Source organism: Chlorocebus sabaeus, chromosome 20 (assembly GCF_047675955.1).
Source record: "Chlorocebus sabaeus isolate Y175 chromosome 20, mChlSab1.0.hap1, whole genome shotgun sequence".
In the NCBI taxonomy this organism is placed as follows: Eukaryota; Metazoa; Chordata; class Mammalia; order Primates; family Cercopithecidae; genus Chlorocebus; species Chlorocebus sabaeus.
The window spans coordinates 14,609,240-14,634,375 of NC_132923.1; the positions used below are offsets into that span (position 1 = coordinate 14,609,240).

Below are 25,136 nucleotides of genomic sequence, written 5' to 3' on the forward strand. Positions count from 1 at the left end.
CAAAGGAGGCAATGAAGGTGGGCACAATAGTTAGAGCTATAATCATCAGAACCCATGTTTGCATTGTAAAACCTTATCTCCTTTCAGAGTACTCTCCCATTTATAATTTAATTTTTATCTTCAGAATAAATGGCATGATTCATTGTATCTATATGTCTATCTCTGTATATCTAGCTACGTATATATAGAGAGGTATATATTGTATTTATATATATGATAGAGAATATTTAGCACTCACTACATGCCAAATATGACATATCTTGCTCAATCTTCATAGCCAACCCAAAACTACTATTATGATACTCATTTTTAAAGCAAGAAGGATATAGAAATTGAGGGTCACATTGCTGCCAAGTAGTGGAGCCAAAATCTGAACCTGAGTACTCTTAACCACAAAGTTATTTGCCTCAAGTCCTGTCCATTCTACCTTGTTTATTCAGCTGACTGGACATGCGACTAATCTTTGAAAAACCAGGGAAAAGTTGTAATCTCCTAAATGCCTCTAATCCTGTGTAATATCTTGACCCTAGGAGCTAACTTTGGCTCTAGATACCAATTTGGGAGGAAATGTAAAACATTTTTATTTGTATTAGTACATTTTCATACTGCCATAAAGAACTGCCTGAGACTGAGTAATTTATAAAGGAAAGCATTTTAATTGAATCACAGTTCAACATGGCTGGGGGGGCCTCAGGAACTTACAATCATGGCGGAAGGTGAGGGGAAGCAAAGCACCTTCTTCTCATGGTGGCAAGAAGGAGAAGTGCTGAGCAAAGGGGGAAGAGCCCCTTATAAAACCATCAGGTCTCATGAGAACTCACTATCACAAGAACAGCATGGGGAAAACTGCCCTGATGATTCAGTTCCCTCCACCTGGTCTCTCCTTTGACACATGGGGATGACGGGGATTATAATTCAAGATGAGATTTGGGTAGGGACACAAAGCCTAACTATATCATTATTGAATTAGGCTTTGAACATCAATGGCTAAATTATCAGGACAGATACAGGGTGTTGTACCTCACTTTTACACACAAGGAAATACCTCTATTTCAGAGTGAGGTATTTGAGGGTCTGAGGGTGTCTGGTTAACAGCATATTTGGCAGAAAGTTTCTTGATCTTGCATCTTATGACTTTTTTTTTTTTCAATAGACCACCTAATACTATACCTTGGACATGACTGAAACACCTTTGAAAATAAAGGCAAAGCAAGACCTTTTTAGTATTGTGAGGTAGGTAGGTGGGGTGGATCAAGGAAGCATAAATTGTTAGAGGAGGGAGGAATGTGTACCAGGGATGCACTACAAACTGTAGACCTTGCTTATAATCAGACCAAAATATGAAGCTCTCAGTCTTCTTGCTTTCAGAGATTTCCATCTGGATCTAGAGGGCAAATACCGTCCCAAGCTCTCCCAGGCCAAGGTCTCATTTTTTGCTGTAGAATAAAATCCCCAGTCCTGGGACTCTCAGAGCTCAAGTGAAACTGCACCCAGCTGTTGCCTTCATGCCCTGACTTCTGTGGGAGAGAATTCGGCAGGGCTGGTAGTGGATTCCCTCTCCTCTTCTCATGTCCATGGAGGCTATTGTTCCAAGCCCATCACAAGAGTGCTTAAGCCTGGGATCCCTGAGGATTCCATTTGCCTTAAGCCTAAGAAGTATGGACATGATCTTGACCTTGTCTTTGGGATTAAAATTTGAGATATGATGAGAGTAGGCTCATAGATCAAAACACCAGGAGCAAGGAAGTCTGTGTTTCTTTTGCTTTCTGCTTCTTGAAACAGAGTGTTCTTGCCCTTTTTAGCCAGTAAAAGTCTTAAACGGGACGGCTTATGCCTGTGGTGTCTGCATGTTAACCATCAGAAAAGTGTGACCTCAGCCCACTAACCATGGCTCCAATTACCCATTTATGCCCTCCAATGAGGCACAGAGGACTCACCATTCTTGCAATTAGATACTGACAAATAATTTGCACATGTTATCATGTAGGCCATAGGGGAGGCAGCCCTGGACCACAGTGTCTTGGGAAGGAAACTTGTAGAGCCAGAGATTCATTGGGTAGAGAAGACATTGGAAGATCTCCTCATTTGCCCCCTTGCCTCTAGAGAGAATAAAAAAAGAAGCAATTTTCAGTATGCCAGTTTTAAAAGACTTGTAGAGAAGGTGATGGTGCTTCATCCTGGAAATCAGTGACTGTGCTGAACCACCTTCATAATCAGGTCTGAACACAATCTCTTCTGCTAGGGTTGGAGTCCATTCTTGTCCTATCTGCAGGTCTGTTTGCTCCTACCTGGAGTGCCCTGTGCCTTCCTGTCTTACCAGGCCAATAGGTTTCATGAGAATTTCTTCTACAGCCATGGGGAGAAAGTGCCTAATCTTTCACACCAGGTGAACCTTTTCTGTACTTATTGAGTAATCTTGGGAAAGTTACTTAACTTCTCTGAGTCTGAATTTTCTTTTCCGTGAAATGGAAATAACATACTGTCTATCTGACAGTGTTGTGAGGTGAAAATACCTGGTACATAGAAGGCCTTCGATAAATGTTCCTCACAGCCATAAAAAAAGAACAAAATCATGTCTATTGCAGCAACATGGATGCAGCTGGAGGCCATTGTCCTAAGCAAATTAATACAGGAACAGAAAACCAAATACCGCATGTTCTAACTTCTAAGTGGGAGTTAAACATTGTGTACTCATGGACATAAAGATGACAACAATAGACCCTAGGGCGTAATAGTGTCTATTGCATAGAAGGAGGAGGGAAGGAGAGAGGCAAAGGTTGAAAAACTGTCGGTTACTATACCCACTACCTGTGTGACAGGATCAACTGTATTCCAAACCTTAGCATCATGCAATGTACCCAGCTAACAAACCTGCACAGGTACCCCCCTGAATTAAAAATAAAAGTTGAAATTAAAATAAATAAATAATATAAAAAATATTGCTTTTTCTTCCCCTTCATTATAGCACAACAAAGAGCTCACTCTGTAGGAAGCTGTTTCCCTAATGATTTTTTCTCACATAATTTAGCACTTTATTATATCATCACTGACACACATACATATAGGATACTACCCTTTATACTAATTGTTTTCTCTCAACAGCTCTTTTCTACAACTAGAACATCAGCTCCTTATGGACAAGGAGGGCCCTTGTTTCTCACATAGAATAGGCTGGGCCCATAGGAGTAGCCAATGATTCTTGTTGAGATGAGACCCTGATTGTAGTTGGGAAGGTCTTTATAAGGTCATTTTTCTGTCTTTTTTCTCAAAGTAAAGGAAGTGAAATGTGCCTAGTACAATGCCTGGCACATAATAAATGTTGAATAAAGTTTATTTTGCAATCCCACCTCTACAGCCTTTCCTTTCAGGTATGATTTACTAATTCTTTGACTGGTTTGGGCTTCCTCTCTAAATCCTCTCTGAGTCCTCCATATTTTGTAATGTGTGGAACACAGACTTTGATACTTCTTTCTAAGACCGTTTCTTGTGTGAAATGTGAGGAAGAAGGGGAGGTGATGGCAGAACCTCAGTTCCCACCCTTGGCCCTTGTCCTGTCCTTTTCTCTGGTGCATTGAACACCTCCTTTTGGGGTCCTTCTTAGCTATGTGGTGATCGCCAGTTTCAGCCCCTTTAGAGAATCACCTCACATCCACAGCCCAAATGACTTTTTTTTTTTCTTTTTTTTTTTTTAACTTTTGTTAGTTAACTTTCAGGTTAGTCCTGGTGCCTATTCTGGGTGCCTGAGCCAGGTAAGGAATAAACCACATTTCTGAAGGCCTTGATGAAGCAACATAACTGTCCCAGATGCCATGCTGAACAGTCCCGGCTGGAGAGCTGTTTGACCTTGTTGACTTGGGATGATCCCAGTCAGAGACCTCAGCCTTCTCCCAGCCCTGAGGCAAACTTCCTGGACTTCCCCTAACAACCCATCCAGTTTCTTCACTGCTTTAGTTCTCTGTCAGCCAAGCATGAAGGGAAAATTTACCTTGTATGCCCTGCTCTCCCTCCAGGGTCGTTAGTGTGTCTGTATCTGGGCAGTTCTTCCCTTCTGCACATTCAGAGGAAATCGGCATTCTCCTGTCATCTCCAGGCCTGCCCGAGATCATCTCTCCTCTGGCAGCCCAGTGATCTAGGAGCGTACATTCCACTAAACCTTCCCCACTCTCAGACCATCTCCCAGCTGAGACTTTATGGGTTCTTTAACTGGCTACCTCCTGGATGGAGATAACAAGATGTTCCTAGGTGTCCCCTGCTCTTGTAGAGAGGCTGAGATGTAGGGGCAAAGTCACAGTGTGAAACTGGTGAAACTAATCTCTGTTTTGGAGAAGCAGGGTTTGCTATTGGTTTCATATGCTGAATTCCATCACAGGACTTTGGTACAGCCATGGCAAGTACGGGCAGGGAGGAGGTAGGTATAGTATTGTGTTTGTATTGTATTGTATTGTATTGTATTGTATTGTATTGTATTGTATTGTATTGTATTGTATTGTATTGTATTGTATTGTATTGCATTATTTTGCAGCCACATCTACAGTACCTCCGTGTTCCCAACCATTCTATGTGCCTTTCACATCCTCGTTAGTCCTCATGACAGCCCTGTGAAGTAGATAATATTCCCAATTTACAGTTGAGGAAACTGACATGCATAGAGGTTAACTTGTCCAATGTCACACAGCTAGTAAGTGGCAGAGTCAGGATTCAAACCCAGTCAGGCTGGCTCCAGAATCTGCTCTGATGCTGCATAAAAGTGGGGTAAACTCTGGCTAAGGAATCAAGAATCCTGCATCTGCTTTCACCAGGGTTGTTGCCTCCCCAGAAACTGGAAATTCAGCCCCCTGCTCTTTTCCCTCTTGCTGATCCTAAGCTCATTCACCCATGAAAAATATAGCCCATTAAGGAAACATCTTTGTAGAATCTTGGAATGCTTGTGACCGGTGCTCTGTGGGAAAGGCATGTTTCAGGTGATGATGTGGAGCAAACAGACTGTTCTGGCTTCCTGCCCTGCCTCTGCCACCTACTACTGTATATGACATTGACAAGTGGCCTTTTCTCTGGGCCTCAGTTTCCCTGGCTGTTCCAGATGATCACTGAAGTTTTCTTTAGCTCTTATAATCTGTGGGCTCTTAGTCATTGTTTTGTCTGATTTCAGTCCACTCATAGTGACCTCTGTTGTTGACACTTACCTCATTCCAACTGGGTCCATGGCTAACTGTTTAAGTTGAGGAGTCTGGGGGAGAAGTTGGAGAGTGGGAGGGTTTGAGGGAAGAGATACCCCAGTTTCTGAATTTGGTCACCTGTGATCTAACAAGAGCCAACCTTACTTTCATCAGTTCAATTCCAGCTGGGAGACCTGTTTGCTTTCATGGAAGGAGCAATAAGGTAAACGTTGGCACTGGTGAAAACTTCTAATCCTGATTCTACCACTTACTTTACACACTGGGTCACCATAATCATGTTACTTAATTTCTCTGAACCTCGGTTTCCTCAAATGTAAAATGCAGAAAAGGTCTACCTTATAGAATTGGAAATTAGAATGATTGAGATAAAAATAGGCAACATATACATGAAGTCTCTAACCCAGTGCCTGATGCATAGAAGTTGCTCGACTCTCTTTAGAGGAGAAGGGGAGAGAGTATGATTCTGGGAGTGAGGAATGCCCTCCACTTTTGGAGCTGGGAGGTTAGCATTTCTTTCCTTTCAGGTTAGTCCTGGTGCCTATTCTGGGTGCTGGATGGTTGTGACTTGTGAGACCGTGTTTTCCTGTGCTGGCTGATGCTCAGTTCTTTGGTATGGGCATAGTGGAAATCCCAAAAAAAGGCTTGTTACGTGAGTGAACACCCTCTTTTTTTTCTGATGATGGGAAAAGGATGGGAAGAGGGATCTCTCAGGCAGTGCCAATTTTCCTGCTGATGCTCCAGGAAAGCCATGGCCTGGGAAGTCTGAGGCCACGCAGCAGAGGGGTGGGCAGGAAGAGACCTAGGGAGGTGGTGCACCAGCGGCCCGGCCCCGGGGGAGAGGCAATGTGGAGGACTGCCGTGAGGACAAGGACGACAGGCAGACAGACGGGGGAGGGCTGCAGGGAGAAGGGGGCTCTGCCTCCTTGTGGGCCAGGGAGGGGGAGCACAGTGAGCTGAGGCTACAAGAAGGTAGAGGGAATAAGACTTTTAGAGCAAAGACTCTAAGAGCACAAAAGAGAGAGGGGAGGGAGGGATTCAGAGGGGAAAAGGGGTGGAGAGAGAAAGAGTAGGAAGAAGTGGGAGGAGGGAAGGCGACAGATACGATTAAAAAGAGGGTGGAAGAGGAACAACTGACAGGCTCAAGAGCAAAGAGCGTGGGCAGTTGGAGAAGCAGCAGCCAGAGTGTGAAGAAGCCAACGGAAGGAAAGTCCAGGGAGGAGGAAAAGAAGCAGGTAAGAGTAGACTTGAATTTGAACAACTAAAACTACAAGTGGATATGAAGTAGCCAGAAGAGGGGAACTTGGATTCTGGGCTGGATAAAAAGAAAGCTCTTTCTTTCTACCTGTGAGTTTATTCCCTACCCCTCTCACTATTTCCTGTGATAGTGAGGTTTGGATATATTAAAAAGGAAGGTTTATCGAAGCAGCAGATAAATTATTTCTTTGATTTAGAGGGAGCAGGAGAATTGCGAGTGGAGGGCCCTTGGGGTTCCAGCCTACTCTTGCGGAGTTCAGTCCTCTGGGGGCATCTTAGAGGTGGGTCACCAGTCCATTCTAAGAACTTTTCTTAGAGGGAATTGGCCCTTTAAAAGTAAAACCAACACTGTTTTACGATGCTTCTGCTAGGCATGGAATCTTTTTTCAAAATGCTTTTCGAAGCATCTAGGGGAGTGTTTTGCTTTTTTTTTTCCTCCCTAAGGCATGTTGGATGGTTTAAAAATATTCCCTGCTTAGTTTCCTGCAGAGTATCATGTCCCCGCTGTGCAGTGGCCGCATTTGAGAGATCCAGGCTGCCACTCGCAGCCAGAGGAAAGAGGCGCGTGAAACCAGTTAGGAAGCCCAGGAAAGCGCCCACCGAAGGTCTCCTTTCCGCTCGCGGTGTGAAGTAGAAGACCACGGGGCACAAAGATTCTGTTAGTTTCTTCCTGGACCTTTCTTCTGAGCAGGTAGTGAAAGAGCCCAAACTCAGGGGCTGGGAGGCCTTGTAACAGACACAGCCCCATGCTGGGCCTCGGTTTCCTCATCTATAAAATGGGGAATTTGAAGTGGAAGGTTCCCTCTGATTCCATTCAGCAGTAACGGTGTGTAAGGCTGTGATTCCAGAGGCTCAAAGGCAGCTCAGAACCACTGAAAAAGGGAGGCTCAACCCAAGGATTTCTCATCTTGCTCTGTTGCTAAGTTTTTTCCTTATTCTCCCTTGTAGTATTCCATTATAATAGAGGGATTCCTGGTTCTCACTCCCCAGCAAATCACTGGGGCTGCTGTTTCTGGAAAAAGGCTCTGGCACAAAGAGGTCCAGCTGGCTGGGGGGGAGGCAGGGCAATGGAGAGAGCACCAAACAGGGAGTCAGGAGACCTGGAACCAGCAAAATTGGAGAGAAGAGACCAAGGGGAGCGTGTGGAGGTGCAGCGCCTCTGACTGCCTGGTGATGTGTCTCATGGCTGGGGACACCAGCTGGTATTTAGAGGTCTTCTAACCTGACTTTCACATCAGCAAGCCAAACAGCCTCCATCCCCTCCACCCACTGTCCCCAGAGTCACAGCCCAGCCCAGTCCTTGATTCACTACTCTCTAGGGACAGCTCTGAACTTTCTACCTTCCTGCCAGGTTGCCCGGGGCGGCAGAGCTGTTTGGAGCCTGCTCCCCTGGCTGTCCCTCCAAGCCTTTTCCTCACTCAGCACCTGCCGGTGAGGAGTCCCAGTGACCACAGCCTGCAGAGCAGAGAGTACCAGGAGGGGATTCTGTGACTTCCAACTCAGCACTCTCTGAGCATCCCTCACCCACACATGTGACGTCCACAGAGCCACAGCAGCCACAGAATCAGGCAGCCCCGCTTTGTCTCTGCCTTGGAACCCCAGAGGCGTGCTTGCTGGGCTCCTGAAGCTGGTCACTGTTCTTACGTCTTAACTGCCTCACTCCCGTCCCCTCTCCTAGTACTGCCTAAGGTTCGAGAACATTAGAACTTAAAGAGGTCTCTTTCATTACCAGCCTCCTTCAGCAAATAAGGAGAACAAGGACTAGAAAAGGGCATGACTTGTAGGAGACGACAGAGTGAGTCAGGGCTGATTGAGTTGGGAGAGCACCCTGCCCTGCTCACTCATACCAAGGGCTCTTCTAACCTCCATCTCCCTGGCTGTATTTTCCCAGCCTCCATCTCTCCCTGAGTCTCCCTGAGTCTTTCACTTGAGCGTCTCTACGATTCTATTTGTTGGTATTGACTCCCACCTGCCCACCTGCTCTTCATCGTCTGCACTGGCTGTTCGTGTGCCACAGGCAGTGCAGGGTGCTGCCACAGTGCCGCCTGCTCTCTCGGGTACTGGCTGACCCCACCTCTCAGGACAGGGGACCTGTCTATGTGGATCCATCAGGACAGGAACTGGATGACCTACCATCTTCAGGGCCAGGGAGACCCAAGGTCAAAGCTCTGCCCCCTGTCCTAGGGAAGAACTCAAGATTCCAGCAGCTCTCTGTGTGAACGAACTCCCATAAGCGCCAACCTGGGCTCAAGGGTTGAGCTGGACAAAGGGGAGAGATGACCATTTTCCTGGAAAGCTTCAGGGTTCCTGGAAAGGAAGTTAATTTCCTTCCTATTGTTGCAAGCTTCTGGCTCCTGGTGATGCCAGCTTGATGCCACTTTGAGAATAAATTGTTTCTGATATATTAGCAAATAATGGGCAAGTAAAGTTTAGTATTCAACAGCCCACTGAGAGTCAGGAGGTCGCAGAATCAGAGGTATTGAAAAAATCACAGAAGGATCTTAGAGTTTATCTCATTGAGGGGTACGGCTGAAGGAAGAACCTGGGCATTTGGAGTCACATTTGGCTAGGATTTTAGCTATGTGACCTTGGGAAAATTATTTAATGTCTCTTACACTCAGCTTCTTCATCTGCCAAAGATGCTAATAAATATCTTCTTCATAAGGTTTTATGAGGATTAAATAAAGTATTTTAAATGGCTATCAACTAGAAAGGCTTCCCATGACATATACTTCCGAGGAGGTATTGCTGGGTTTTTATGACCACAGATTTTTTTTCTTCTAGGACTCCTTCTGCTGTCCTCTAAGCTGGAAGTCAGAAACTCTGGACTTGCTTCTTGGCTTTGCCACTAACTTGCCATACTATCACAACTTGGGCAAGTCACAGACTCCCCAGATGTTCTAACTTACAGATGGAAGAGCCTCAACTCTTTTGTTTCACATGTGAGCAAAGTGAGGCTCAGGGAGGGGAAATATCTTGTCTAGGATCACAAAGAAACAGCTGGAACCAGAAAAGAGCCTCTCTTCATGAAATGATAACATTGCATTTTCACAGGGGATTTCCAGAATCTTACTCCAACCTGGCAACTCCATGATTCAGAACCTCAGGAGAGGACAGAGGTGGCTAGGGATCGAGATGTCCCTTACCCTCAGATCACGGAGTAGACAAACCCCCCTTTCTCTTCCAAGTAGAACTGAGCCTGCTTCAAACCTCTCATTGTGAGTGTGCCTTCTGCTTGGTGATCAGATTCAAGAGTGCTGCAGCTTCTCAGAAGAGAGGCATCCCATGAGGCATACATTTTATAATATGGAGCCATGTAGAGTCCAACTTCAGGCCTAAAAGCTTGAGTTAAAAACACATTAGGAGGCAGGCTGGACTTGAAACAGGAATGAGAGTGGCTTAATTTGAGTAGTCCCTACACCTCCCTGCTTCTCCAGCTTGACCCAGGAGGTCTGGATGCCTAGTGAAATAATTAATTTATAGACTAATTACTATACTTTCCATTGTCTGTATTTTTCCCATCTCTTGACAGTTACCCTCTTGTACCTGTGCCACGTGAGGGTCCTTGCTGTGTCACTAACCAGCCTGAGACACTATCAGATTCTGCATCAAGTTGGCTAGTTGGAACATGTTTGAGAGGAGTTTTTACTGCAAATATCAGAAAAGAAAACAAGGAACTAATATTATTGAGTGCCTATATGCCACTGTTGTAGGTGCCTCCACATGTCCACATACTTATCCCCATAAGTAAACATTCCCATTTGTTAGATGAGTTAGAAATTGGGAGGATAAGTGACTTGCCTAGGGTTACACCACTAGAGAGTAATGCAAGCAGGGTCCTAGCCCTATTATTCCTTAGAGACCGGAAGTTCCTCCACCTAACAATTGCTGTTTCTGTTGTTCTTGTTATGATTTCACATCAATGGAACACCAGAGCCCGCTGTTTGGCCAGCCAAGAACCGGGCAGTAGACGCTGCTGCAGCCAAGAACACTTGCTGGCTAAAAAAGGAAATAACTTTCTATATGTGAATTCTGGCCAAATGATGGCAGAGGCCAAAGAGTCTGGGAATCCTGACTACTGTGGGCTGAGGGCTCCAGTGTAATAATTAATTCTAGGAACAGCATATGTAAGAGATGGCCAGCCAGTAAGCCAGAAGCTGAAAGGAAAAACCCTGGGTCTCTTATGAGGCAAGGTAATGTGGGAAAAGTTCTGCTCTCAGAGTTAAGAGACTGGAGTTCTGGGCACAGGCTTACCATCATCTATCAGTCCTAGTCCTTGATTTTCTTTCTCGTCAGAGACATAGGATGTGGGCTTTAGAGTTAGGCTAGCTGGATTCAAACGCTTTTTGCAGCATTTGCCAGTTGTGGCACTTAGTACAAGTACTTAGCCTCTGAGCCTCAGTTTTCTCATCTGTGAAATGGGGCAATACTACTTGCCTTGCAGGATTAATGGGAGGGTTAGAAAGTATAGTTATAAAGGGCTTCACACATCGGAAATACTCAAGTTAGTGTTGTCATCACTATTCTTAACTTCCCTGGACCCTTGTCATCTTGTTTAAAAATAAGGAGTTTGATTGATCTCTACATTCCGGTCAGCTCTACTGCACTATAAATCTATGACAAATGGGGGAAATAATAAAGAAATGTGGGTATTATAATAGAATTTTCATTAGCAATTAATTGCATGGGTACTAAGTAACCCCCTTGGAGTAATTAAGAAGGACCTCCCAATATTTTGTTGTAACTTAATATCTCGATTTACTACTCCCTTTCATTCACTTTTTGTAAACATTTTTTCTTCCAATGGTTTAAGAAAATTATTTATCCTAGCACACATCTTTCTTCACTTTACTCCCTTCTACTTCCTTGGCTTTGAAACAACTGTCTGCCAGCAGGGTGTCACTGAGTGGACCCATCTGTTCTTGTCAGAATAAAATAATTAAATTTAAAAAGGAGTTAATTATCTGCCATTGGTACCACTGGCTGGAGTAGGAGGAAGACTGAAGTGAGTACTTCATCTCGCTCATCTCTTCTCCCCTCTTATCTCTATCTTCCTTTCCCCTCTACAGTGAGCAAGGTTCAGGGATGCTGGCCCTCAGTGGACTTCCATTTCTGAGGAAGGTGCCCACACTGCCCAACTCAGTAGCTACAGTTATATCATATGCCTGATCATTTCTCCTGAGGCTGAAGTAGTTTCCCCAAACATAAATCAGGGAAAGAATGAAAATCCTAAATGTAAGAATTAGCACCAATCACTTACAATCAACTCCCTAGCCGAACAATGATCTCAACGAACATTCCCTCTTCAATCATCTTATATAAAAGTGGCCAGCCTTTGACTGGCTAGGATTTTCCAAAGAAGAAACTTTAGGTGATTTAGATAGAGTTTAGCACAACTGTTAAGGCAGGGACACTGCTGCCAGATGAACTAGGAGCTGGGTTTGACTCCATCTCCACCTCTTACTAGCAGTGTGATCTTGCTCAAGTTACCCTGAGCCCTGTAAAAAAAGATGAGACGCCAGGCATGGTGGCTCATGCCTGTAATCCCAGCACTTTGGGAGGCCGAAGTGGGTAGATCGCCTGAGCCCAAGAGTTTGAGACGAGCCTGGGCAACAGGACAAAATCCCATCTCTTAAAAAAAAAAAAAAAAAAAGTAGCTGGGTGTGGTGGTGCACACCTGTGGTCCTGGCTACTTGGGAGGCTGAGGTAGGAGGATTATCTGAGTCCAGGAGATCAAGGCTCCAGTGAGCTGTGATTGTGTCACTGCACTCCAGCCTGGGTGACAAAGTGAGACCCTGTCTCAAAAAAAAAAAAAAAAAAAAGAATACTCCCCACTTCCTCAGGTTGTTGTGAGAAGCAAATGAACACAGATATAGAAAGACACTTATAGAGTGTCTGGCACATAGAAAGGTGTCAGTGAGTGTTATTTCTATTATTATTATTATTGTTATTATCACCTATATCCAAATTCTTTTTTTGTGTGTAACTGGGTAAACTAGGTGTAGTTGGGAATATCAAAGGATGACAAAGATTACTGAAGTCGCTGAGGATCAAGACCACTCTCTCATGTAATTCTCCCTACATATCCATTTTAAGGAGAAATTATTGGGGTGAGAGGAAATCAGAAAAAAATGTACACAAATGAATGAGGTACAAAAGAGTTCTGACATGAAGATTCTGCTTGGTGCTTTGCTTTATAAAGCTACCTTGATGTCTGGCATGACGGAGGAGCTCGATAAACACTTTCTGAACTAAACTGCCCTGACATGATACTATTTCTCAGGCAGCCTTTAAGTGAGGCCCTTTGGGTCCTTTCACAACAGAATTCTCTTAATTGGGAAGCAAGTGAACTCTACCCTGCGCCACATTCCACTGTATGGCGAGTGGAATTACAGCATGGGCCCAGGGGCTTGTTATTATTACTATGAATAACAACCTTTATTGAGAACCAGAGATTTGTTAGATACTGTCCAGAACATGTGTCGTTGTCCAAAATTAGACTCAGACTTTGTGGAGTGGTCTTGTCATCTAATTTTGACAAACTTGGATAAGTTCCCCAGTACTATGAGGGGAGGAGGCAGTGAGGGAGTAGTCCACGGTGATGGAATTTCTGCTTGAGACACATTCAGTCCTGCTGAGAGAATGGTTCTGTCACAGGTAGAAGAAAGACTCAGTGGCTTCCATCTGTCTGGTGTTCTGGTCACCATTGTCATTGGGCAGGTGTCCCTAGGCCAGCTTCCCAGGGAGGCCCCTCCACTGACGTGCAGCATGGCCCCAACGTGTTGCTTGGCCTCTGTGTGCATTCTCATCCTTTTCTTCAGCAACTGGTAAAGAATTGCCTTGATCAATTTGGCATTAGGTGTTTTAAGAGACTTAAATGCTATCAATTCATCCATTGTTGTTTTTACGAAGTACATACCACACTGTGCAGGGTGTGATGTTGAGCACTAAGGGGTTTGGGGTGGGGGCAATTTCAGGAGGAGAATACAGTGATGAACAGAAAAGCAGTTTGTTTTCAAAGAGCTCAGGGTTGAGTGGGAGAGAGAATACATGGCTTGTAGAGCAACTAATTCTCAGGTGTGTGAGACCTCAAAGGCTTTACGGTTCAGCCCAAGGCCTGGCTGCTGACTTGGGGGACACAGAAATTATTGTAAAATACTATATTAGAAGGGCTATGATGTGTGGCTCCATGGGACAGAACGGGAATCAATAGAAAGAAGAGAATTTTCAAGGCATCCCTACGGTAGCACCTCACTCACTAGCAATATACCTTCTTAAGCAGGAGAGACGAGAGTGCAGTCACAGCAAGTGTGCTGGGAGGTACCTGTCATCGGCAGCCTACCTAGTTGATGCTGCAGCCACTACTAAAAGACTGCTACAAGCATGGACATTACTAATTGTGCAGTTCTTTACATCCCCAACCCCATTTAGAGGCTTCAGATTAGGCCCTCAGGAGCAAATCATGGACCAAGCATGGCCTATCATGTGAGTTGAGAATAACTCCAAACTCCTAGGCATGGCTGTTAAAGCCCTCCACAATCTGTTTCTGCCTGCTCTGCACTCTCTCTCCATGCTCTGCTCATTGTACTCTAAAACCACGCTGGCTTTCATTTCAATGAATTTGTTCATGCAATCTTGCTTTTGTCTGAAATCCCCTCATCTCTTCTGTAACTCCTCCACCCACTCCACACCCCTACAAACATCACATACCCCTAACTCCGCCACAAGAGTTATCTCCACCGGGAAGTCCTCTCGAAGGTCTAAAAATTGATGAGCTCCACTCTTGGAGGGAAGACGGAATGAAACTTTCTGGCATGCACCAGACTTGAACAGAAACTCTGGAATGAAGCCCTGGTTCTTCCCCCATTAATTGTTTCTTCGAACGAATCACTTTTCTATGTTTCCTCCTCTGCAAAACACAGGCAATAACAATCACCCCACAGAGTGGTTATGAGGATTCATTCATTCAACAATAAAAATTGAATGTCTATAACATTCTGAAGGTATTCGGTCTTGAACAGAACAAATATGAACCTGCTCTCTTGGAACCAACAAGAGAATGTAGAAGCACATTTTGAACAGTATGTAAGCTTTTCTTTTTACTTATTGTGAGGCTTTATTTTTACTGCTGACCTTAAGAAGAAAGATTTGAGCCTCCTTAGGACCTCTTTTCAATATTACTGCTAGCCAAACATTTTCTTCAATCATTAAGAAAGCATTTATTGTGTACCAAATGAGAGAACCTGATGCAATAAGAATACAAAGTAGAAGACATAGGGCTTTTGAGAGGCATACTACCCATTTGAGAGAAAAAGCTGTTAAATACTTGACAGAAGGAATCATGCCTGATTTTATTAATTTTTCTTTTTCTTTTTTTTTTTTTTTTTTTGAGACGGAGTCTCACTCTGTTGCCCAGGCAGAGTGCACTGGCATGATCTCAGCTCATTGCAACCTCCACCGCCCAGATTCAAGCGACTCTCCTGCCTCAGCCTCCTGAGTAGCTGGGATTACAGCTGCCCACCACCATACTGGGCTAATTTTTGAATTTTATTGGAGATGGGGTTTCGCCATGTTGGCTAGGCTGGTCTTGAACTCCTGACCTTAGATGATCTGCCCGTCTTGGCCTTCCAAAGTGCTGGGATTACAGGTATGAGCTACCACGCCTTGCCGATTTTATTAATTTAATAGACATCATTGAGTGCCCAGTCTGTGTCAGGCCTTGCACCTCTTTGGGACTGTTCTCATTACTCAGAACAGTGGTGGGCACATAAAGGGGACTCAGCAAAGTATCTGCAGGTTGACTGACAACAAATGTTTAGAAAACAAGTCTAAGGAAATATATAACCAAGTGTGAGAATGCATCCTGCATGCTGGATGGTAATTTAGAGTCTTCTGGAGTTCAGGAGACACCAAAGAGGGCTGAGGTCAATTTTAGAAGACTTCTCCATTTTGCTGTAGATTTGCAGAGTCAGCGGAAAAGGTTCTGGCTATGAGTTTATGATTAATCCGGGTTGCTCTGAAATGATTTTTGAAAAACACTGGCCATGTAGGGAGACCACAATGTCACCACAAGAAGGAGCACTGGGCTGGGCGCGGTGGCTCACGTTTGTAATCCCAGCACTTTGGGGGGCCAAGGCGGGAGGACCAACTGAGGTCAGGAATTTGAGACCAGCCTGGCCAATATGGTGAAACCCCTTCTCTACTAAAAATACAAAAATTAACCGGGCGTGGTGGCACACGCCTCTAATCCCAGCTACTCCAGAGGCTAAGGCAGGGAAAATTGCTTGAAACTGGCAGGCAGAGGTTGCAGCGAGCTGAGATGGTGCCACTGCACTCCAGCCTGGGTGACAAAGCAAGACTTCATCTCAAAAAAAAAAAAAAGGAACACTGGATTAAGAATGTAGGTGCCTGAGTTTTATTTCTGGCCATTTGGCCATATAGTACACAAAATAAAAGCAGAAAATGATTTCTGCTCACTATACACAAAATCCTTCCTCTGGCCCTCTTCCTCTTATCTAGCATCATGTTACTATTGCCAAACAAGTTCCCTAGTGGCCCCTCCAAAATTTGCTTTATCCCAGGATAGGACATGTTGAAAGAGGATGTTGGAGGTTTGGGAGTGAAGAACCTTTAGAGTTGGGATGGTTCTCTTCCGGGTTCTAGGGACCATCTCTTTTTGCCTTGCTGATTTCAGAACTTGTATCAGTTTCAGAGGGCTTTAGAACACAATTCCCTAGGACCCTCCCCAAAACCCATAAACCAGATTCAGGCTCCTGCCCCACATTCCCATAACACCTTATACTTCCTTAATGTTAACACACATCATGTTTTATTGAAATCATGTATTTACATGCTCTTAATTAAGTCTGCTCTTAATTAAGGGGTATAAAGGCAGTTACACTCAGTGAAGGCAGGGAATCCTTGTTTGTTTCCCCTCCTTCCTGCTGTATCCTCATTGTCTAGAATGATGGCTGGCACCCTGTAGTCACTCAATAAACTTATTAAATGAATGAAAAAAAGGACATTCTAGGCAGAGGGAACATAAGAAGCCAAGATACGTGGGTGAGAAATGGTGAGATGTGTATGTGTACATGGGAAACTGTGTAGCTTAAGTATTGAGTGTGTGAGTGGAAAAGCGGAAAAACGACAGCATGAGACTGTACAGGGTTTCAAATGGCAAGTTAAGCAGCTTAGACTTTCTAAGTGGTAGGAAGCCAGTGAGGAGAACTGCTAAAGCAGTGAGGTAAATTGCCATTGTGTTTGATAGCATTTATTCATGGCATGGGCAGCTTCCTATGCCCCTCCTAACACACTTCCTGCCAAGAAGCAGATAATAATCTACAAAGTAGTTTATATGCTATACGCCCAGTAAACTCACTGAGTATCTAATCTACAAATTTCCGTGCCTGAGATAGGGGTATCCAAAGGGAGCCAACGTAGCTGGAAAAGTAACTACAGTCAGAGACCTTTCACATTCTAAACTGAGCATCTGGCACACGGCAGCAATTTTAAGTTTCTCTGACCTTGCCTGAGCGTCAGCAGGAAGTCATACACGAAAAACCCTTCACCCTATTTCCTCTGCCTGGGCCCAGGAGGTCTGCCTCACCCCCATACCTCCTCAGATAGTGTCTCTTGTTCCCTCCCAGTAAGACATCCTTCCTAATACTGCCTTTCTGGTTTTCCAAGGTGTTCCTTTCTTGTACCTGTGCTTTACCTCTTCCAGGTGGAATTCCTTGGACAGCAGTGAAGGAGTCAGCAGTCAAGCCTCTTGGCAGACTAGACCAAAGGGTCACATTCTTTGACCCTTTCTGGAGTTATTTTTATACTTCCTTGGGGACTTGCAAGGAATGAGTGACAGAGTGAGATCAAGGGAGAAGTCTTCAGGGACTGAGTGTGGAAAACTTGCCCCAAATCCTGGAAGAATATGACCTTTGTTTCTTTTTGTTTCCTTTCTATTTCCATTTTCTTCTCATTTCCTCCCCTTCTACTCTTGCTTCCATTTCTTTTCTCCTTTGTAATGCACCTTTCTCTACTTTCTAATTTCTCTTTCTCCCTCCTTCTTCTACCTCTCATCCTTCCCCACCACTCTCATTGCTAGTAATGGCTACCTTTGATTCAGTTCTTATTTGCTGAACACTGTGTTAAGTGCTTTGTATGCATCATTTCATAGCACTCTATGAGTTAATAGTATGTCCATTTTGCAGGTGAGGAAAGTGAAACACAGATTGAATCATTTATCTAAGCCCAGCAGATGGTAATAGAAATTTGTCAAACCTCAGTAAGTTAACTCCCGCATCTGTCTTTTCTTAACCCTTACATAATCTTTTTCTCCATTTCCAACTCCCCCTTGTCCTTGCCTTTTCTTCTCTTCTTTTTATTCCTCCCCTTCTCTCCCTCCTTCTTTTTCTCAGACACTCACCATAGTTCAGTCACCGCACGTGTGTGGCTGCCCCTGAAGGTGCTGAACACTGTATATGTGCCCAGAAGAGAGGACAGACAATTCAAACTCTTATCTAATCAGCCATTTTTCTTTTGAGCACACGCTCCACAATTTTCCACATTTGGAGGCTGAAAGAGGGGGCGCTTCGCCACCTAAGGAAATGGGGCAGATGTCTGATCACAAATGACAGGAAAGGCCTCAATACATGGATGGGTCTTTGATATAGAGAGGAGCAGAGCTAAGACCCTTTCTGCTCACTCAGGAACTCCCTCATTCCCAGGGACTCTGTATACTCTCAAGGTGGGGAACCTGGGGTCTGAGAGAAGACAGGGCCAGGAGGTTGGTCCCTGTCAAGGCAACAATCAACTCAAGAGCTGAGGAAGCCCAGACTATAAAACGCACCACCCTGACCCCATCTTTCCCCATAAGCCTGAAGAATGTTCAGACAGAAACCAGGAGCACATTGGCAGCAAAGATATGAAGGTCAATTTTGAATTTGACAAACCTCTAAAGTCCCACCCAAATCTGAGGTTTTATGATTCTAAGAAAGGAATATAGTATGCTCCATTCCCTGCGAGATCTCTGTCATCCTGTTGGTTAGGAGTGATTAGAGACTTACACTGTAAGAACATATATTATTCACTAAGTAAGACTTCTGGAGGTAGGGAGCCTCAAGAGTTGCTTCAGAGGCCTCAGGGCACTGGTTGACATTTCTGAGATTCTCTGGACAGCTTTAGACATCTTGGTTCATACAACTCTGTCCACAGGCAGGAAGCGGTGGGGGCAAGCGGAGCTCACTCCTATTCACTGGGGGATGGGAGCACCGTGAGTAGGCTCCCTCCTGTTCCCCAGGGGATGGGAGCCTGTGAGTGAGGTTCCCTCTTGTCACAGCGGGATAGGAGCACTGTGAGTGAGGCTCTCTCCATTTACTGCGAGGTAGAAAAACCTTTTCTGGAGCATTCCCTCTACTTTAGATTCTCCCCATACCTCACCTACCAGAACTAACTGCAGAGGAGATTGAGAAAGCAATACCTGGCTTTTTCACCCTGCCAATGGGAGGCAGGCAAGAAGCAGGGAATTGGTTTTCTATTGGGTAGGAAACAACAGTGCCTGTCAGCCCCTCCTTCCTTCACTCAACTAACATGTATTAAACACCTACTGTGGGCCAGGCTCTGGTGATACAGAAGACTCGACTCCCCATTTTCAAACAGTCCCTACTGGGAGAACACAGACAGGCAGAGGATTACAACATAAGGCGGCAAGCACTGGGAGACAAGTAAGTGTCCTGGGGACCATCACAGGAGCTGAAGAGGCTCAGCTTCAGGGAGGAGGGGGGGTTGGAGGAGGCAATGACTGGGTTAAGTTTTGAAAGGTAAATGGGATTCAGCTAGGAGTGAGGGGACATGTAGAGGTACAGAAGGAGGGCATTTGGAAAGACTTAGCATGGCTGGACAAAAGGAACGCATGTGGACAGGCAGGAAGAGGCTGGAAAAGCAGACAAGTGCCAGATGAGGGAGGATTTTGTAAGGGACATAAAGTTTTCAGACATTTATTCTGGACATAAGGGTGGATAGATGTGTGTGTGAGAACCTTACCTAAGTGAGACACAGAAACTTAGCAGCAGGGTGAGCTGAGCTGTGTGGTTGGAATGGCTGTGTTGCACTGAGGCATGGGAGATCAACATTGCCTTACCAGCCAGAGGAAGTGAGCACTTATCTGTGATACGGTTAGCTAGTGTGACCAAAGCACACTTTTTGTTTGCCACCTCCCAACACAGCTGGTCTATGCTGGACGGTTCTGATTTTTGCAGAGTGCTTCCTGAGGGGCCAAATTTGCCGACTGCATCCTCACTCTTTCCTCCTCCACCTAGTTCTGCCCTCTGGAGCCATAAAAATATTCCTTTTCCATCCAACAGCCATTTAAACATTTGGAACAGTTGTGGAATGATTTTCAGAATATCACATACCTCATATCACTTAATCCTCAGAATTCTCTGGTGTAGCTATTCCCACCCCCGTCTGATAAATGAAGAAAGAGACTCCGTGAGGTAAATGCCCAGAGTCACATTTGCAGATCCCAATCCTGTGTTCTTTTTAATAATCGTGTTTCTCCAGGTGCGGTCCCTCGCTGCCTACATCAGAACCACTTGGGCCACTTGTTGTAAATCCAGATTCCTGGGGGCCATCCCAGACCTCCTGAAGTAGAATTACTGGGGCAAGAGCAGAATCCATATTGTAACACACTTCGATTTCTAGATCCGTTCAAGTGTGGGAGCCATGCTCTAATTTTGCTAATATGGCTACTTTGAATCTTCTCTTTCTTTTTATTTTTGCTGGGAACTGAGAGAGAGCTTTTCTTTGGTTGCTTTGACTTCTAAGTTGCATTGTCTTAACGAACCCAGTGGATGGATCAGTGGAATCCCAGAACATGATAGACCTTCCAGACCTTCACAGAACATCCTCCTCCTTTTCTCTCTTTCTCTCTCCCCCATTTGCAGAAGTTTTGCCATCTGTGACCTGGCTGTGCCAAGATGGGCGATTGGAGCTTCCTGGGAGAATTCCTGGAGGAAGTACACAAGCACTCGACCGTAGTAGGCAAGGTCTGGCTCACTGTCCTTTTCATATTCCGTATGCTCGTGCTGGGCACAGCTGCTGAGTCTTCCTGGGGGGATGAGCAGGCTGATTTCCGGTGTGATACGATTCAGCCTGGCTGCCAGAACGTCTGCTACGATCAAGCTTTCCCCATCTCCCACATTCGCTACTGGGTGCTGCAGATCATCTTCGTCTCCACGCCCTCTCTGGTGTACATGGGCCACGCCATGCACACTGTGCGCATGCAGGAGAAGCGCAAGCTACGGGAGGCCGAGAGGGCCAAAGAGGTCCAGCGCTCTGGCTCTTACGAGTACCCGGTGGCTGAGAAAGCAGAACTGTCCTGCTGGGAGGAAGGGAATGGAAGGATTGTCCTCCAGGGCTCTCTGCTCAACACCTATGTGTGCAGCATCCTGATCCGCACCACCATGGAGGTGGGCTTCATTGTGGGCCAGTACCTCATCTACGGAATCTTCCTGACCACCCTGCACGTCTGCCGCAGGAGTCCCTGTCCCCACCCGGTCAATTGTTACGTATCCCGGCCCACAGAGAAGAACGTCTTCATTGTCTTTATGCTGGCTGTGGCAGCACTGTCCCTCCTCCTTAGCCTAGCTGAGCTCTACCACCTGGGCTGGAAGAAGATCAGACAGCGATTTGTCAAGCCGCGGCAGCACGTGGCTAAGTGCCAGCTTTCTGGCCCCTCTGTGAGCATGGTCCAGAGTTGCACACCACCCCCCGACTTTAATCAGTGCCTGGAGAATGGCCCTGGGGGAAAATTCTTCAATCCCTTCAGCAATAATATGGCCTCCCAACAAAACACAGACAACCTGGCCACTGAGCAAGTGCGAGGTCAGGAGCAGACTCCTGGGGAAGGTTTCATCCAGGTTCGTTATGGCCAGAAGCCTGAGGTGCCCAATGGAGTCTCACCAGGTCACCGCCTTCCCCATGGCTATCATAGTGACAAGCGACGTCTTAGTAAGGCCAGCAGCAAGGCCAGGTCAGATGACCTATCAGTGTGACCCTCCTTTATGGGAGGACCAGGACCAGGTGGGAACAAAGGAGGCTCAGAGAGGAAAGATGTGTCTCTTCTGAACTGATGCTTTCTCACTGTCATCACTGCTTGGCTCCTTTGGACCCTGGGTCTCAATGACATTGCTCATTAATTCTAGAAACTGCAATCAGGGCTCTGGGATAGTAAGAGACATGACTATCTACCCAGACTGCAGTTCCCTCCCCACCCTCTACCCAGTATATGAAGCCTTTCAGGTTACTCATGAAACAGGGTAGAGGGAGGGAAAGGAAGCATGGCAAAAGCTGGCCTGGAAGGGATAGCCAGGGGGATAGAATGACTCTCTCTCTACATACCAGCAACATACCAGATGCATTCTTTAAGTTCCTACCTCCTTGACCTGATCACCCTCCCTCCTCCAAGGAAGAGCTCAAAGTTCCCAGTCAACAGAGAGCATGAATCAAGGAACTTGCATTATATGTGCTCCTTGAGTCTATTGTCTCCATGGACCATTCCTCAGAGTAGTGGTGAGATGGCTTTGGGTTGCCTTTGGCTTCTCCTCCCTCTACTCAGTCTTAAAAAGGGTTTCTTGGAACTTTACCAGCAGCCTCAACTTTACAAGTGCCTTGGTATATACCTTTGGCAAATGCCGCACCTTGGTGATGTTGCAACCTTTCCTTCTGCCAGGGTGTACACCTAGCCTGTGAAGATGTCAGTTCTGCTAGGGAGTCACTGTACACACAAACTCCACTGGAATTCCTGCCAACATCTGTCATCCTGCAGCTCCTTTACAGTTCAATCCAATGATAGAAACCATCCCTTCTCTTTCTCCCTTGGCTGTTCACCCAGCCATTCCCTGAAGGCCTTATCGACAGGAATACCCAAGAAGCCGTTGTCCTCTCTCGAACCCTGACCAGATCCCCAGCCACTGAGGCCAGTGGAATTTCCCCAGGCCTTGTTAAAACAAAGAAAGCATTGTACTTCTCAGATTCCCCTTGTGGAAAAAAAATTCTGCTGTGAAGATGAAAATAAAATAGGAGAGAAAACACTGGAAAACTATATTCCCCTCCTATTTACTTCCTTTGCTGACTGCCAACTTAGTGCCAAAAGAAGGTGTGATGACAGCTATGGAGGCCCCCAGATCTCCTTCTCCTGGAGGCTTTAGCAGGGGCATGGAAATAGTAGGGGAATCTCCAGCTCTCTTGGCAGGGCCTTTATTTAAAGAGCACAGAAATTCCTATGTCTCCCTAGTGCCCCTAATGAGACTGCCAAGTGGGGGCTGTAGAAAAGCCTTGCCTTCTCCAGGGACTGGCCTTGTTTCTATATTCACTGGATCCATAATGGGTTACTGTTGTTTTGGATGAAGGTAAAGGATGCTCAGAATTGTTGGATACTGAGACTTATAGAGAGATTATTGCATTATTAAAATGCACGTGTGTGTGTGTGTGTATGTGCTGATAGGATGGGTAAAGGCTAGGGGAGTCCTGAAATAAGGAAAGGAAACCACAGAGAAACTTGTGTCTTCCTGCTCTCCTCTCCGGCTGCCTCGCAGAGGGGCTAAGCCTCACTGTCTTGGTGTTATTAACCTAAACAGATAGGCACGAGAGGTTGGGACAGAGGAGGCTAAAGGCTCAGGAGGTTCAACCTCTGACTCACCTGCCCGTCTCTGGGCCCTCTGCTGATACTTGGATGCTATTGTTGGGTGGAAAGAAAAATAAGAGTGGGGAAGTGGAGGAAAGTGACTAGGATGCCATTTAGGAAGGAATGTCTGATCATCCCAGGTCCCTGGAGGGGACACTTTTATTGCCTAGCATTAATATTTTCTCTCCTTCTATCTCTGAAATGTTTTATGAAATGAGCGTTCTTGAATTGGAAGTTCTGTGGGATCAATCTTTGATGGTGAGGGTTTTAGAAAGGAAAAATTAAGTAAAATGTGTAATTTGTCTAAATAAAATCTATCTCTACATCTGTCTCTCTTTTGTTGTCCACTTCATGCTGTGACTACAAGAGGATGGCAGACTTGGTGGGGAAGGGAGCGCTTGGACTGTACCCATCAGTAAGCCAGTAATACAAAGAGCTTTGAAGTCAGGCATGCAAGGGTTAAAATTCCAGTTGATAACTTACATCTGGACTCCAGCAAGACAATCTCTGAGCCTTGGTTTCTTCATCTGTAAACTGGGCCCCGTTAATATCTATCTCATGGGCTGTTAACTGAGCTGTTAATTACCTCATAGGGCTGTTATCTGAGTTGACTGTAAAGAGTTCAGCAGAGTGCTTGGGAAATAACAGTCATTACATGGTAATTGTTGTTATTATCTGATTATTTTTGTTATTGTTTTGAATACACAGTATTTGGAAATGGGATGTTGAGGGATGATTCCAAAACTTCTCTTTATCAAGCCCACAATCTGCCTAATGTGATCAGATTAACTCACATTATTCTATTCTAACAATTAGAATAGAATTAAACAGGAATTAATGTATCATCAGTTCTAGGAACCATAGGCTCCAGGAGGTGATACATAAAAAACAAACAAAACAAAAAACTAACAAACTACACAGAAAAGAGGGGAGACCTGACCTGGACCTAAAAAATGAGAAGGCTTTAGAGAAGTATAGACCCCAAGGATGAGTCTGTGAAGAAAGTCTTTGTATCACCATTTTACAGATACGTAAACGGATGCCCAGGAGAGTTCCCTGAGAGTGGGGCTGCTTCTCACTGGCTCCCTGATTGATATTTCATCTATTTGGAAGAAGAGAAATAACTGTTGCTGCAAACAAAGGGTCAAGGGACCGACCACCTAGCCTTTCACCAACAAATGGGTGTCATTTCCGAGAGAAGATTAGGAAAGACAAACAGAAGTGTAATCTTAACTACCAATCAGTCTTGTTTACCAGGGCAGGAAAACTTTTTAAAAAAGGTCTTGCAAAGAGATCCTAGAACGCATATTATGACACCAATATGGAGACTTAGGAGTACACCTGGCCTCTGTCTGAGGATAAGGTGCTCCACCCAGAGATACCGCAGTAGTCTAACTAAAGAAAGCACCTGGAACTCATTTTTTTTCTCCTAGAAAAATAAAAATCAGTCCATCTCACATTTTTATAAACATAGTCATTAACATTTAATAGTTCATTTTATGCCGGACTGCAAAAACTAAGGAACTTATAGTAAGATTTCAACCTCATGTATGTCTACTCTCATTTTCTTTCTTTCTCCCTCCCTTCTAAAGCTTCATCACTAAAGAGCATAATCTGGTTGATAATAAAGTGAACACACTCCGAGTTGCAGGCCCCTTTAGGCCCATTTCCTTAAATTGCTTCCTCCAGTGCCAGATAAGAACAGAATGTCTACCAGAATGTTTCATTCCAATGGCTCAAGTGTTTAAGTGGTTAAATGCTAATAATACTCCTATGTAAAATCATAGTATGAATGGGTTTCAGATTTCTTCCTAATAGCAAATTGCGATACCAGAGAGAAAAACAGAAGAACAAGGACAGTAGGCATCTTGCAGGCATCTTGAAGGATTGATGTCATAATGTGGAAATCAGGAAAACAGCGAGGCTGGAGGGAGCTGCCCACGTCCCAGTCCTCAGGAAGTTCTGGAAGCCCCTGCAGTTGGTCCTTGATAATAAACAGATTTTTTAAAATCCTAGATTTTTAAGTA

At 45.1% G+C, this 25,136-nt stretch overlaps 1 protein-coding gene across 1 annotated transcript; it reads left to right on the forward strand.

The window, feature by feature from the left end:
- Positions 1-5,646: 5,646 nt before the first annotated feature.
- On the forward strand, positions 5,647-23,623 carry GJA5 (gap junction protein alpha 5). Its single transcript, XM_037998031.2, has 2 exons — positions 5,647-6,409; positions 20,369-23,623. Exon 2 carries the CDS (start codon positions 20,402-20,404, stop codon positions 21,476-21,478), a length of 1,077 nt encoding a protein of 358 aa, XP_037853959.2. The 5' UTR covers positions 5,647-6,409; positions 20,369-20,401; the 3' UTR covers positions 21,479-23,623.
- The last annotated feature ends 1,513 nt before the right edge of the window (positions 23,624-25,136 follow it).

Coding starts and splice junctions, on each gene's coding strand:
- GJA5 (XM_037998031.2), top strand. CDS start 20,402: ATGGGCGATTGGAGCTTCCTGGGAGAATTCCTGGAGGAAGTACACAAG.